Raw genomic sequence first — 16,630 nt, forward strand, 5'->3', positions numbered from 1 at the left:
AAATGTCAGGCTCATTCTGCCCTGCACTTCCTTGCACAAAATAATAGAGACATGTAGACTGTGTTTGTTCTGTGCATATCAAGTATATTGTTGGTGTTCAAGTATTTTTTATTCTAATAATTCAAAGCCAGTAACAATCTGCATTTGAGCGAGTATAAACATTTTTATTCCGGAATTTGGGATTTGCAGCAACTCAATTTTATTTTCCAAATTACCCTGCCATTTCAATTAGGTGCATTGTTCTTCACTCTACTGTTTCGACATTCTAGAGGTTTGCTTGCCACCTAAGAGAGAGAGTTGTTTGAGTGTTTAATATTTATTGAGTGCATGTAAAGAACATGCCAATAGAAAAAAAGAGAAGAATAAAACATTAACAAATCAATTATGGGGCTTTTCTTCAATTGTAGTATACTTCTAATACTCCAAATACTTTATAACTGTTAAAATAATATGAATAGCCTCAAGAATAATAGCTCTGGGTATCGGGAAGAATGGTATTCTGATTAACTGGACTTCCTTAAAAAGTGCACCGGTGGTACAGCTCAGTCTCCTGCTTCTAGAATTCAGTTGCTTTCGTTGATCTCTCTGTTAAATGCCTAGAACTACAGAAAACGTGGCCAGACTAGGAACCAGAAATGCAAATTAAATTTCAAGATGCTTTGAAAAAGGCCGCTCTCATGATTTTACTGAGATGGATAATGAAGAAAAGGGAATCATCTACTCCCTACCTCCAAATTTCACACTGTGAGAGGGCTTGAAAATTCAAATATCCCTAAGGAATGATGATACTTGGAAAATAAGATTTGATTGAAAATATGAAAACTGGCAGGGCTTCTTAAAAAAAAAAAACAAAAAAACAGGAAAATTAGAAAATACCCTTTTGCTAATTAGTGGACATCAGTGGCAATTGTCAATTTCCGTTGATTCTTTTATCCAAAGCATAATGCTATAAGGTAGTAGAATAAAACAAGACTGCATTTTGGCTGAATTCTTATTTCCTTCTCACATCAAAACTGTGATGTGAGAAAAAAAGTTTTCTGGTTTGAGAGTTTAGAAGTAGAAGAGAGAAGACTTGAGAGTGATGAAGGGTCCATGCATGCTCAGTCGCTCAGTTGAGTCCGACTCTTTGCAACTGCATGAAACTGTAGTCCACCAGGCGCCCCTGTTTATGGGGTTTCCCAGGCAGGAATACTGGAATGGATATTGCCATTCCCTTCTCCAGGGAGTCTTTCTGACCCAGGCATCAAACCTGTGTCTCCTGCATTGGCAAGTAGAATCTTTACCACTGAACCACCTGGTAAGCCACCCCAGTGATGAAGGGTGTTGATGGTAATTTTGAGTTACACAACCTTTCATGTTGGCAGTGTCTCAATAGAGTATATACATAATGCAGGCTGTCTGTGAGGGGGCAAGTCATTTCATCTCCAGGAGCCTCAGTTTTATCATCTGTAACATGGCAATAAAGAACCCACTATATTGAGCCTCTGTAAGAACTAAATAGCATTGCGTGTAAAACATTTATAACAGTAAACCCTAAACAGTGCCTTCCGTAATATTTTATCTCCTTATTCGCATTTGGCCCAACCTTCAACAACATGAATCTGATTTGAGAAGAGAAGATTGGGTAGCTGTTTATTTTACAGGCCATCACATAATCATAGAGTTTAAGCGAAATACTGTCTTAATTCCTATTAGGAGGGATGGCTATTGTTCTGATTTCATCATAATGGGAAAGAGGACTGGCCACTCAGATGTGTGGCTGAGATAAGACAATGAATCACTACAGATTTGTTTTCAAGTTCAACTTCAAGTTACAGTTATGTGCATATCTTGTACTTTATCCCCACATTTCTGAGTGCACACGCTTCCTGGCTGAGGTCCAGTTGCTTACAAGAGCTCAGTATCTACTTGTACTCAGGATACCGTGTTTTTGGCCTTATCTGGATGTTCTTTTTGCTAGGGTGGTTGCCTACAAAATTTGTGGTTTGAAGTTGTTATATATAAGACACTTTTGAGTTTATTTTATCTTAATTTGTTTGTAGAATGAGGCAGACTGAATACTGAGTTACAAATGTAAAATAAAACATTGGGAAGCAGGCAATCTTATGAAAGGGACTTTATAACACCAGGTATGCTGGCATATAATTTACGGATTCTTCTGCCACTCCTAAATAGCAATGATAGAAACTCCTCTAACTTTCAGCAGAAAAATCTCAGCAGATAAATGAAGAGTAAGGTTTGAATTATTTAGTTACACATATTTGGAAATATAGTGGTGGCAGTTGGATTAGAGGGTTTTTTAAAAACACAACTCTGAATTATAGTTCACAGGTACAATTTCAGGTGTAGAAGCATATAGAGTCAAGCATTAAAATAGGAGTTTATTTTTATTAGTAGTCTGCCAGCCATAATACATAGCATAGGAAAAGGAAAAGTTACAAAACATAGATTATATACTTTACTAAGATTCTTCTTTTACTATATACTTTTACTAAGGGCTTCCCTAGTAGCTCAGACGGTAAAGAATTTGCCTGCAATACGGCAGACCAGGTTCAATCCCTGGGTCAGGAAGATCCCACCCACTCCAGTATTCTTGCCTGGGGAATTTCAAGGACAGAGAGCCTGGCGGGCTACAGCCCATGGAGTTGCAAAGTTATCATCTACAGATGATAACATGTTACAGTAGACATGACAGAGCTACCAACACACACACACACACACACACTAAGATTCTTAGTGTAATGAGGCTTTATATTCTCCTTTGTTCTCCACAACAAACTGCTAATAGAATTTGTTTGTTTTTTTCATTTATTTTTATTAGTTGGAGGCTAATTACTTTACAATATTGTATTGGTTTTTGCCATACATTGACATGAATCAGCCATGGATTTACACGTGTTCCCCTTCCCGATCCCCCCTCCCGCCTCCCCCTCCATCCTATCCCTCTGGGTCTTCCCAGTGCACCAGCCCTGAGCACTTGTCTCATGCATCCAACCTGGGCTGGTGGTCTGTTTCACCCTTGATAGTATACTTGTTTCAATGCTATTCTTTCAGAACATCCCACCCTCACCATCTCCCACAGAGTCCAAAAGTCTGTTCTGTACATCTGTGTCTCTTTTTCTGTTTTGCATATAGGGTTATCATTATCATCTTTTTAAATTCCATATATATGCATTAGTATACTGTACTGGTCTTTATCTTTCTGGCTTACTTCACTCTGTATAATGGGTTTCATCCATTATACATCCATCCAGTTTCATCCATCTCATTAGAACTGATTCAAATGAAGTCTTTTTAATGGCTGAGTAATATTTCATAGTGTATATGTACCACAGCTTCTTTATCCAGATGAGTAACCTAGAAATGATTCAAGTGCACTGAATGTTCAAATTCTATTAAGCATGGATAAAGATGCTTTCCAGTTTTGAGATTTGGGCAAAACTGTTTTCACCTCTTGGTAGCTGTTTCCCTTTGGTTGTAATTACTCTGTTTCCTTGTAAATGGTCCGAATGTCCCTACCCCAGGTAGAAATCTATACTGTCTTCTCAGACCATAATGGGGTCACTGGGGGATAGTGCTGGCATTGATTCTCAATGTTGAAAAATTGTGCAAAATGTTTCAGTGCCATGTGGATATCAGGAAAGCATTTGGGATATTTTGGATGGTGTTTTATATTTGTAGTCATTTTCCTTTGTATTGTCAATTCATGTATCATTTCCTGGATGAATTAATTCAACTCTGCAGATTAGTAATGACCCAAGTGTATAAGAGTTGTGACCTGAAAGATATCAGACTGTGGGAAAGTAAGATTTTGAGGAGTACTCAGGAGTGACCCATTGTGCTGAGCCTGTTTTCTAGGATCACTTCTGCCTTGACTATTGGGAGAAGAAGACATGGGGATTTGCAGGAGAGCAGGCAAAATATTTAAGGGCCAGGAGACTTAAAAGATGTACTTGGCTACCTAGCTGCTTTAGATTCTATGACAGTGTAATTAAAAACACTAAAATCAGTTTTTTCCACGTTCTTTTGCCTTATTCCTCGTTCACGTGATGGGTATATGGGGCTGTGTCTACAAGAATGTGCACTTGTGTGTCTCCTCACATCTGAACCTGAGGCGTCAGTGATTCCTGGAGCTCAGACAATCACCTGATACAAAACTTTTCATTTAAAGATGAAATTACTCCTTGGAGAATTTTCACCAAAGGCAAAAAAGCACAAAAATTCTTCTCCTCCTCTCTACACGCCTCATTACACAGAGATAGAGGATTCAATGTTTGAAAAATTATCATTTTTGTAGGTTTTATTTGTGGGACGTGAGAACTGGGAAATATAGAACTCAATTTAACAGATGCCATCTCTGCCTTCACAAACGCCCCACTCCTGCTATCACACAATCAGATGTGTGAGTGTGTGTGTGTAAATGCATATGCATATATATGTATATATATTTAAAGCAATACATCAGAGTTACTATGTTGTAAAGATTTTAGAACTCTATTCGATGCTCAGTTAGACACACTTATTCTGTGTGTCAGGATACCGGCCAGCACCAGTGTCATGAGTACCATAACTAAGGGATAATTGGCTAGTTGTCAAGATGCGTTTTTAGATGAAAAGTCCACAGTGGCAAGAACGGTGGGGCTGCCCTGTGAGAAGAGGAAGTATGGTGTTTTGGGGTGAGCCACAGACGCTGAGATGGGCTGCTGAATCCCATTGTCTCACCACTAATTTACCATCTGCCCTGAGTCACCAAAATTACCCTCAGGCCTCTATTAAGTGGGAGTAATAAGCACATTTTATCGCAGCATTAAAAGGGGGCCCAACAAGAACCCTGGCGGCCTGCAGACTTGGCCACTGGCAGGTTGTGGGTGTGGGGACAGGGAAGGAAATAAGAAAAAGGAGGAGAAGTGTGTGAGGGAGATAACCTTTAAACAAAAAAAAGTCCACCTCCCCCGGGGAGGTGCGTGGGGGCCACCACCAGGGACTGCCCCAGACTCCAACCAGCATGACAGTCACCTCCCAAACTTTATCACCTTTCCGCAGGACAGAGGGTGGACTTACAAAAGGCTCTGCCTCCGGACCATTCCCTGAGCTCATCTCAATGTGGCCCTGGTCCACAGCATGTGTTCAGGCTGCGGTCTTACTCTGTGAGCTTCTGGTGTTTAAAAACATCTGAAAGCTTGAAAGGGAAGGGGGCAGTTTTACTGTCTTAAAACAAAACATCCTGCTCCAACCTGTCATGGTTAAATGAATTTTGCTTAATGATTTCCAGGGATATTTTTGGAAATCCGTATAAAAAATTTTACATTTTCTTGGAATTAACTGAATTTGCAGCTGTGTGGTAAGTTTTGAGAGGCGCAGGCTTTCCCTCAGGCTCTAATAAACTGAAGGTGTGATCTGGTGGCCGAGTGTGTTAGAGACCTTATCTGGTTTGTTTTGGTTACTGAGCACATTTGCCAGTGGGATCCACCAAGATCTTCAAAGAGGGGGTCTCAGCATAGCAGACTTTAGATACTCACAAGTAAAAAGTCTGAGATCCCCAGCTTCTCAGCTTCACGTCCATGCAGGTAACACATTTCCCTTTTCATGGGGGACCTGCACAGTTTGTCCTTATCACTCTGCATATGGGTCTGTCTGGTGCCTCTTCCTCAGTTGGCACCATTGACTGAGAGACGCATGAAGAATCATATCTGCTGAAGTTATGTGCCTTTAAAGATACTAAGAGACACTGTTTAGACAGAGGTGAGAAGTCTAGTGGTGTGTGTGCTTAGTCACTCAGTTGGGTCCAGCTCTTTGTGACCCCATGGGCTGTAGCCCACCAGACTCCTCTTTCCATGGGGATTCTCCAGGCAAAACTACTGGAGTGGGTTTCCATTTCCTTCTCCAGGGGAATCTTCCCAACCCAGGGGTCAAACCCAGGCCTCCTGCATTGCGGGCAGATTGTTGACTTTGTGAGCCACCAGGGCAGTCTAGTGAAGGGGGACTCATTAAATGTGGTTAGGCCGGCAGTGTGGGGTGGTGGTATTCGGTGAGCCCGTTGGATCTGCCTCGTGGACTGGTGCAGGTATGTGTGCACACGTGTGTGTATGGATATGTACAGATGAGGGAGAGCGAGCATGTGTATACACACATTGCTGCACCCCCCATGTGGACTGAGACTTCCCTGGTCTGGAGGGACTGAGTTGTTCAGTTTGGGAAGCAAGCCAGCTCTTTCAGGTCACTAGAGATCACTTACTAAAGAGACCCTGGTGGTTTGAAAAAGTAAATGTACTTCGCCAAAGAGAAAGCATCCTGTTGATAGGTGTGGACTGAACTTCAGATTTTGAATACTGTGATCATTTCATCAATTTCTACCTAGCTGCTAGCTGACCTCTTCAGAGACAAGATCACGAGGCTCTCATTTATCCACTTTTTTCCCCTCCAGTGGGACTGGTAGTGTAGAGGTTTTGAAGAAAAAAAAACTCACTGTTTTGGTCTGCAAAAAAAAAAAAAAATGATTCTGGCATCATACTGATGTGATGAAAAACCAAGTGCAAAAAAAGTCAAAGTGCTTTGTAGACTATAAAGTGATTTATAAATATTAGGTATCAAATGAAACTTGATGGGGTGGGGAGGAGCAAACCACCTGTAAAATCATGTTATTTGAAGGTGAAAATAAGATCAGTTTGCATTCCCTGAGCACACACCAGCTGGGAGATAGCCCAAGGCATACTGAGCTGTACATAAAGCCAGCTCGGGTTAACCGTTCTTTCCAGAAGGTCTATAAACTGAGTACACCTGTATGTAGATATTTTAGGATTGACTCGGGCAACCTATGTTGTTTTCATTAGTGTTGTTACTTCATTATTGTCACATTAAAAGCTATTGTAGGTGCCACCTATTGGGTACTTGCTGCGTGCCTGGAAATTGATGCTTGCTGTGTCTGCAGAGAAGTATTTTTTTAATCCTCATTTACGGATTAGGCCATGAAGAGTTAGGGAGGTTGTGACTTGTCTTCAGACAGTGTAAGTGGTCTAGGATATGTCTGGCTGCAAGTTTACTTTCTTTTGCCTGTGTTATTTTGCAACTGAGTATTATATTTTTACAGTGGTTTGTGTTTGTGTGAATAGAAGAGAGGTGTTTTTAAATTGTGCACCTCTTATTTTGATGCTTTATGATGTCTAATGCTGGAGATCACAGTATCAGGTGACAACAGAGATCCCCTATAAATCACTTAAGTGATTTGTTTATTCATCGAAAAACATATTTGTGTCTAATGTGGTACAGACATTCTTCTGGGATAGAGGGCATTAGAATGAAGATATAGCCCAGGACTTCAGAACATTTATGGTATAGAATTGTAGACAGACTCAACAGATCATCATGGAACTTTTCGAGAGTGAAATAATAGACATGTGTGTGAGGGGCTCTCAGTGAGGGGAGCCTCATTCATCCTGAGGGAAGTGTGTGTGTGTGTGTGTGTGTGTGTGTGTGTGTGTATCAGGGAAGACTTTCTGGGGAAGGTAATATCTCAGTTGTGACTTAGTAAGTAGGAGGTGATCAGGGGCCAGGTACAGCAGAGTAGGGCATTCCAGGTAGTGGAGAAGGATGAGGATGGGCCCAGAAGGACAAGATGAACGTGTCTGTCAGTAATCACATGCTAAAGGGACTTCCCTGGTGGTCCAGTGGCTAAGACTCCACACTCCCAATGCAGGGGCCTGGGTTCAATCCCTGGTCAGGAAACTAGATCCCACATGCTGCAACTGGGAAAAAAAAAAAGATCCCCCATGGTGCAACTAAGACCTGGTATAGCCAAGTAAATAAATAAAATAAATATTGAAAGAAAAAAATAAAGAATCACAGGCTGGAGCACAAGGAATAAGGAAAAGAATGATCCCCAGGGGGTAGACCATGAAGGATTTGGTATATCAGGCTAAGGACCCCAAAATGCATTCTATAGGCAGTAGGGGACTGGTTATTCATTCAGTAAACATTTCCTGAGTGCCAGCCAGTATCAGGCACTGTGCTTGGTATGAAGGATGCAATAGGGAGCAAAATGGGCACTGGTTCCTATCATAAAACTGAACTTTTTTAAAACTAGGGAGTAATTTGACTTGAATTCTTTAATGCTGGGAAGGCCTTAACAAGAGCAGTAATCGCTAAGGTGAAAGATGAGAGAAACGGATGAGACTTGATGACTCATGTGAAGAAGTTGGTGAGGGAGAACAAGAGGGAGAAGGGTGTCATGCATGCTTCTCATGGATGGCTTTATAGCATAGATCGATGGGGTTATATATATATCCACTAGGATCAAGAATACCGAAGACTGAGTCAGAGATTTGGTGGGGAGGTGAAGAGTTTAACTTTGGACTTGTTAAGTCCTTTGTATGGAGATCATTTCACAGGGAACTGGGCATACAAGTCTAAAGCCCAAAGAAGAGATCCAGAGAAACAAAGTTCATCGCGTAGGGATGACACCTCACATCACAGTCATGAAAGGAACTGTCTAAGGAAAACATGGAAAGCAATACAAGAACCTCCCTGAAGGATATCCAAAATTAAGGTATAAATGGAAAAAGGATTCATGAAGGGAAGAAGGTAAAAATCTTCCACCAGATGGCTTTGTTCGGGAGAAAGGATAGGCTGGAAAGTTGTAGTTTGTCTATTGGAGTGTCAGTGGAACAGTCACTAGTGAATGACTCAGTTTAGTTCTGAAGTGCTGGACTGTGTGTTCGTGCTCTCTAAGTACTGAGTCCTGAGCGTGTGCGATACGCTATGCTGGGAACAGGAAAGGACAAGATGGAGAAGACTCTGACACAACCCCTGGCCTGGAGGAGCCCGTAGTTACGGAGGCTGTTGCTTTTATTTTACTACCAGATACCAGTACAGTTGCCTTACCAATAAAAAATACCACTTGATGAAGTTTAGCTTATTATCACTTGAAAAACCTTCTTTCAAACACTCTTGAGAAATGGTAGAAGGAATGGGAATGTTCAAGATGTTGCAGAGAGAAAAAATGGGGAGAATCACAGACTTGCTTCACATGTTGAAAACGGCTGTCTTCCGGGGGCCCCAGAACTAGACAAACCAGGCAGGGGAATTAAAGGGAATTAAACCGATTTCCATATTATGTGATATATTTATACATTGATGATGCCATCTGACAGAGGATGAGATGGTTGGATGGCATCATCAACTCAATGGATATGAGTTTGAGCAAACTCCAGGAGATGGTGAAGGACAGGGAAACCTGGTGTGCTGCAGTCCATGGGGTTGCAAAGAGTCAGACATGACTGAGTGACTGAACAAGAAGAACTTTCTGATGGAGGGAAGCCCCTAGCTAGCTGCCTCCATTTATGATGCATGAAATTATGTCTGGAGGACTATTGATCCTCAATGTCCGTTAGAATGTAGACTTTGTGATGTTCAGTGTCTTTCCAGCCCTGGTTTTCTATCTAGCCCTGTGAACATTGAGATAAATTATTCTCAAACTTTTAAAGAACCACATACTCCTTTGAGAATCTGGTGAAAAGTTATGGACACTATCCCCAGGAGGGAAAAATCCAAGTATGTACATAATACAATTATTGTTAATATAAGACCCCCAGTCTTATGTAGGAGGTCCATGGACTTTAGGTTAGGACCCCTTGTCTTAATGGATTTCTAATAAATGAGAACATAGACGTTGGTTACTATGAAATTATGTACCTTGAAGAAAAAGGCTCTTTTGGACTTAATTTAGAATGATGACTAAGGTTTGCTATACATCTAATGCAATGCATCATTGATTTTATTCTGTCAGCCTTACTTTACAAGTGGCCCTAAGCAACTCACAGCTTCATAGATATATGGACATAATCAAATGCACATATATTATTTTAAAAATAATAATGATGTTGTTTGGTGTAACTGCATATAGTCACGGAAATATATTATTGAAACTGAGCTTCTCTGGTAGGTGGATTTGGGGGAAGTTCTTTCTGATTAGATCCGTCTTGCATATTTGTACTGGAAGATTTCATGAGCTATTTCTGATCCTTATACTTTAATCACACTTAATGAACTGAACTAAGCATAATTCTTGTTCTGTTTTGGTAACCTTATGGATTTCTCCTAATGCTTAGTTTTGTATGACTACCCCATTCTTGAAATGCTAATACCCCAAATGCTAATTGAAGGGAGGACCACAGAAGTTAGATTTCCTTGTAGAGAAGTGCATTCAGGTTTCTCAGGCCTTTCCAGAAGAGCAAGGCTGTGAGAAGAATGATATTAGGTGGAAAAGATTGGCTCCTACCTTTGGCGAGCACACAAATTTAAACATATAGGTTGCACAAAATTTGGATAAACTGAGGTGGAATCCAACATTTCTTGCATGAATGCCTGTATAATGTGGCGATAGCTGTGAGAAAAGAGGAGCTCGGCATCTAAGACCCAACACAATGAAAATGCAATGAATCGGAATGCCTCACAGATCATAGCGGAATCAGAATTTCCAGCAAGGAAAATCTTTTCATGGTGAATTAAGTGGTGGATGAAGAAAAATGGTGATGAAAAAAGGTAGGCACAGATCACAAACACTGGGCTCAGGGCTCACTGCTGAAGATTTAAGAACCTTAGCTAAAGCTATGCAGAATAGAATGTGGAAAATTGAATTTACTAAACAATTAAGCATTGAATTAATCTACATCCTGCACAGTAGAAAAGTGGGGGAGGGAGCAGAGCAGAGTTGAATAAATCAGTGGAGCTCATTAAAAGATAGTGAATATATCAGGTCTGTTGTAGCATAGAGGAGGACAGTTTCCTGTGTAACATGGAATCATTCTTTGGTTCGAAGTCACCTTTCTGGAGTCCCAGTCTTAATCAGATTAACAAACATGCTTCTGATGAGGTTAGTCTGTTGCCCTGTATTTCAGCTTGTTATCACTAGCTTTTCTATTAATTACAAGTCAGATCACCAGTCCACAATAGTAGTGAGGGACAACATAAATAAAATGAGAGTGCCCAGGAGATGTCACTCGCAGGATCTCATGCATCCTGAAACTCCCACGGGTTCCTGCAGCCTCCCACATGCCTTGCTGGTCTTTTGTTCAATTACAGTTAATGCAATAGTTTGCCATTTTCTCCTTCTAATTATATTTTCAAGTGGGATTTGTAGCACATAGAAAAACATCCTTTTACATGTTGAGACACCGGGGTTTTGTGCCTGGCATTGTCTGTCCCCTGGGTGCTGTACCATTCTTTCTGCAGCGCTCTGAATAAACAAGTCCCCCTTTTAGAGCTGCAGTTGTACAAACTGAAAATTTATGCATTAACTGTTTGCATTCTGAGCATGTGTTCCAGATTACGTCTTACAGCATCCTCCTGGCATGCTACAGAATGCGTGTTTGTCAGAAACGTTTCTTTCACAGTTCACGTATCTTTCAATCACAGAATCGGCAGATCAATTAGCACTGTTTTTTTAGAATATGCATACATGGTTGAATCAAACATACAAGTAGGCGCATATCTTTCTGTGATTTTATTTCATTTTTCGGGCTGCTGTAGTCTTCTGGCCAAGATGATCGAGTAGGTGGCAGGCAAGCATCCCTTTCAGGAACAGTGAACCTCTTCCTTCAACTCTGGTATATATCATGCCTCTTAGATGGGAATCTTTACTTTTCTCTCTCTGGGTGTCTGAAACATTTTGACCTGCTCAGTTCTTCTCATTTCTGGGATATGGAGTTACTTTTTGAGAAATAAGCAAGGAGCCCTTTGGTTTTGCTAGGTATATTTAAAGTGTTGGGAGGGTCAGTAACTTTATTACTACACAGTCATGAACCACGACATTCAGTGACCGAAACGATGTAGACATATTTTACTTACAAGATCATCGTGCTGTCCCGCTGATAATCTTCAAGACAAATATCCCTTCCTAGCCAAGAATCTGCTTTCTACTTTGCATCATTCCTACTATGCAGGATGACCGGTGACTCACAAGACTGTTTTTTTGAAAGCTAGCGCTGAGAGCTAATTAAAATCTTTTCTGGGTGATAAAGGGAGATTTGGGAGAAGAGTCACCATGATTGTTTTCCCCAAGAATTTAATTTACAGCCAGTTTTTTTCCTATCTTAATGTTACTTTCAAATGCACCCAGTGATAAGAAGCAACATCTGTTTTCCCCTCAATAGTACAAGAAGGCTCGGCATGGGGCTGAGTGTAGACAGTCCATGTGAACCTATTGTTATTCTCATTTCTTTTTTGTCCCTGTGCCTGGTCCATTTGCCATGTACCATCCGGCAAACAGCTGACACATTCTAGCTATTATGGACCCTGGCCTAATTATGAGGTCTTAAAAGCTCTGCCATGTTTGTCTTCTAGGATGAATCAGAAGCCTCTGCTCAGCGCAGTGCTGCAGACCACCACTCTCATTTTGCATTTTTAGAGTAGCAGACTGTTGTGCCAGGGGGGTTGGTGGATGTTAAAAATATAGTCAGCATGAAGAACAACGTTTCCTCCTCCCTTTCTTTGCCTGGAATGATCTTGCTTTCCTTAGTAATAAAGCATGCAGTTACTTACGCTTAACTATCGGTAGATGTTATTTTAGCTTCGAAGCAGAGGTTGGCAAGTTTTAGATGCGCCAGTGGAGCTCTGAGTTGGCACCGTTGGTGAAGGGGGATGGGGAAGATGGCGGAGCTGTCCATCCCAGCTCTCCACCGTCAACAGACCCCTCTGTTCAGATGTCTGCTTTGTGCTCCCACAGCCCTCTTGGAACAGAGATCATGATGACACGGCATCTACCCGCTCAGGAGGAACCCCAGGCCCTTCCAGCGGGGGCCACACGTCACACAGTGGGGATAACAGCAGTGAGCAAGGTAGGAGAGCTGTTCTTGATTCTCTTGCTACTCGTGTCATTTTCCAGGGTTGAAAAATTAGAAATGTCTAGTGAGTGACTCTTTATACAATTTTTCCTAGAATGTAAACCCTGTATAATATGAGAACTGGCTCATCTTATCTTACCCCCCACCCCCACCCTGATCCCCTTCTTCTTCCTCTGCCATTCAAGCTACCTATCTGCTTGTCACCTGGCCACCTTCACAAAACAGGGTCAGTGAATTGAGATAAAGAAGCTGATTAGACATTTGAATGTGTGAAAATAGCATGCCACGAATACCCTGCTATACAAATTTAAAAAAAAGTTTACCATTACTTTCCGTTAGAGGCTTTTCAAGAGATCATGAAGAAACATCATCTAGGATTCCAATTGAATGATGTCTTAAGATGCTTAGGAGGCAGTGGGCCTTTCAGGAACCATGTTGGGCTTTTCTCTTCACTGGGTTGAAGCCATTTTCCCAGATTTACTTATTTGGATCTCTTCAGTGCTTGACTTCATGGCAAAGTCAGACTACAGGGAATTTGGATGAGATGGAAAGCAACCAGATCAATTTCGTCACTGTGGTTCTTGGAGTGCACATACCTGTGTGTACTTGGGTGCCCATGGATGTGCATGTCTGACTGTCACTGTTGGGAGATAAAGTTTAAACATAAAGTTAAGCTTCAGCAATAAGGTGAGCGAGGATTTAAATGTCTTGTACTGCTTTTGATGAGACCTACTGCAGGGGATTTTGTGTTCAATTCATGCAACCAAAGTTTAAAAGAGTACTCTCTCCCTGAATATAAAAAGATGGCTTTATTGAGGTTGACTCTGAGCCCACAGTAGGTACATACTTTTAAAATCTGCTTTTATGATCATGTTTCACTGGAGTGTTGTTACCCAACAAAAGAATTTTGTTTTCTAACCAAATCGGGCTATGCAATTAGAATTGGAACGTCTGCAATGAATTGAACACGATTAGTTTGACAACGTGGAACTTTCTCTGGTGGGTCAGATGGTAAAGCATCCGCCTCCCATGCAGGAGTCCTGGGTCAAGAAGATCCCCCTTGAGAAGGGAATAACAGAAATAGGGAAGTCCTTTCTTTCGAGGCGGGTACATGTGTGCTCTTTGGACTGGGAGTAACTTCTACACATAGAATTGTAAGCATTTGAGATATTTTATTGTTCAGAGAGAAGTTGCTGACATCATCACAACTCTAAGTCTAGTAAAAATGGAGCCTGGAATAGTAAACTTGTTCAGAGCTGAGACAGAAACAGGTAACCTCTGACCTCTGCCTTTTACTGCAGAATTATATGCAGCATAAATCCACAGGGCCTCTTTCCTTTCAAGTGTAGGTATGTATACATTATGGTGTCACTGTTCACAGTGCTGTAGTTAAGGTGAGGTCAACATTTCCATAGAAAGCCCTACTTTCAGAATTCAGCTTGCACCATGAATTTTCAAAAGGTGTAAATGGAATCTCAATTCTTTCTGCTGTGCTCCAAAGTTGCTATGTGGGGTCATAGCCTAGTGTTTCGCTTGTTTGTTTCTTTTTCTTTTTTTCATGTCTTGCTTTTTTAAAAAGAATATATCACCCAGCAGGCCCCTAGTTTAGCTGCTACTTTGAAGGATGTAAACTACTACAATGTATTTGAATTTAAAACAGAAGCATCCTCAGATACAAAGATTTTCAGAGGGCAAGTGCCCCATCCCAGTCTTCCCCTTTGATTCATCAGAACTAGGAATCAGGAATTTCTCAGGTTCATTTCTCCTTCAATGAGTGTTCTCCAAAGGCCAGTTTAATAATGAATGTGATTGTAAGCCATATATCCTTCACATTACTGGAGTTTTCCATTCACATCGTTTCTCTTTCTGTTTTTTTCATATAAAAACCACCAGCTCGTTTTTCCTTTTAATGCATATTCACATAAATTGTCTCATTCAAATGGAACCTGTGGAAAACAGGCCTGCGGTCCTGGGTGGTAGATAAAAGAGGTCTAGCCCATTTGACAGATGAGGGACAGGAGGTTGGATGAGCTGGGCAGTTTGCTGACGCTACGGTGCAGTGTCAGACCTCAAATTTCAGTTTCCTGATTATTTTTTTAAGACTCTTCTCATCATGCCCTCTTTCTAGCAAAGAAGTAAAGTCACTGATTTCCACAGTCATCATGGGAAGGCTTTTGGTGCTGATCACCACCCGCCCCCTCCCGCCCATGACTCTCCCCACCAGCTGGACCGCAGAGGTGGTAGGAGTAACACCTTCTCTGCCCCCTGCCCCTCCCCACAGGCTCTCCTGGGCAGTGCGATTTATTCCCTGCTAAATGCAGAATGATGCCTGGAAGTGTTGCTTCAACAACTTCTGTGCATTTCCATGCCAACCACGACCCTTCTCAGCTCTTTTTTTTTTTTTTTCATCCTTGGGACCTGTGGAGCTGGATCTTTGTGCAACCTCCGGATTAGCTGTGCACAGCGGCTTTCCCATGTTCTCCTGTCTGCCTTTTCTGGCAGGCATGGATGTGTAAGCTGTGCCAGCATTTGGCCCGTAGTGCATGTCCTAAATAGTTATTTACACAGTTTGAGTCCATTTTAGTCAACTGGGTAAATAACAGCCCTCTTCAAAAGATTTATAAATCCATAAATATGTCTTTATACATACCCAATAGACAGAAATAACTCAATCTGTCAAGAACATATCTAGAGAGGTGTTTCCCCCACAGACGGGAGTAATACATATTTTAAAACTTTCTCTACTATATTATTTGTACTGCATTTCTTTTTCCCTTATTTGTTTTCAATGTTTGCCACTTTATTATGGCACCCAAGGTACAAAAAAACAGAAAAAAATCCCCTAGGCTTTGGTCTTCTGTTAAACAACCTCATCTGTGGTGCAAGGTAGGCATGTGACAGACTCTCAACCAAGCCCTGTTCTTTCAGACTTTCAAAGTAAAGAAAAGAAAATCGGTCATCCAGGAAACCATAATGTTCTGACAGATTTTAAAATACATTAACAATTCCTAGTAAAGAGTTCCAGCGGTTTGAAAAATTTTGAGCACCTGATAATTAGACAAATGAGTGACTCTTGTGGTTGATAGAGGAGTTTCAGTCTACATTTTTACCTAAGCATAAACAATAAAGTACAGAATCCAATGCTGGTCATTCTGAAAAGAATATACATAAGGTATATAACCAAGAAAATGCCAGCGATGTTCTTTTTCAGGGATTTAGTGTTTATTCATGATTTACTCAGCGGTAAAGAATCCGCCTGCAATGCAGGAGACATGGGTTCAATCCCTGCATCAGGAAGATTCCCCTGGAGGAGGAAATGGCAACCCACTCTAGTGTTCTTGCCTGGAGAATCCCCGTGGACAGAGGAGCCTGGCAGGTTACAGTCCTTGGGGTTGCAAAGAGTCAGCCATGTCTGAAGTGACTGAACATGCACGCATGATTTATATAATATATCTCTCCCCCAACTCAAATTATTTATTATGGCAACTCTTCTTAAGGCATCTACATTCATTTCATGTTAACACTTATGGTCCCTTGCAGGAAATTGATTCTTCAATAGTGAAGCACCTTTAAATGGGCATTTATAAGGAAGGCCTAACATCTGTATTTGGTTGGGGGTTTCAGCTGCTGTGGCTGCAACATTGATTTTGTCTACTTTTTAACTTTCTTCAAAGCACTTCCAGAGATATGAGACTGGATTCTTATTTTCGCCCTGTCAATGATTTTCTATTTTCCCATTTCAGAAGAGACAAAAGTAGAGCTCAGAAATCTTGAAATGAGTCACTGTCAGTTAC

At 41.2% G+C, this 16,630-nt stretch overlaps 1 protein-coding gene across 2 annotated transcripts in view; it reads left to right on the forward strand.

Annotated features, from left to right (window-relative positions):
• MEIS1 (Meis homeobox 1) overlaps positions 1-16,630 on the forward strand; it is a 141,787-nt gene that overhangs the window by 17,373 nt on the left and 107,784 nt on the right. For both annotated transcript variants that reach the window (XM_020888270.2, XM_020888271.2), the window contains exon 7: positions 12,719-12,830. In XM_020888270.2, the coding sequence (XP_020743929.1) occupies positions 12,719-12,830 (112 nt within the window). The remainder of the gene's footprint in view (positions 1-12,718; positions 12,831-16,630) is intronic.

This window comes from Odocoileus virginianus, chromosome 2 (genome assembly GCF_023699985.2).
Source record: "Odocoileus virginianus isolate 20LAN1187 ecotype Illinois chromosome 2, Ovbor_1.2, whole genome shotgun sequence".
In the NCBI taxonomy this organism is placed as follows: Eukaryota; Metazoa; Chordata; class Mammalia; order Artiodactyla; family Cervidae; genus Odocoileus; species Odocoileus virginianus.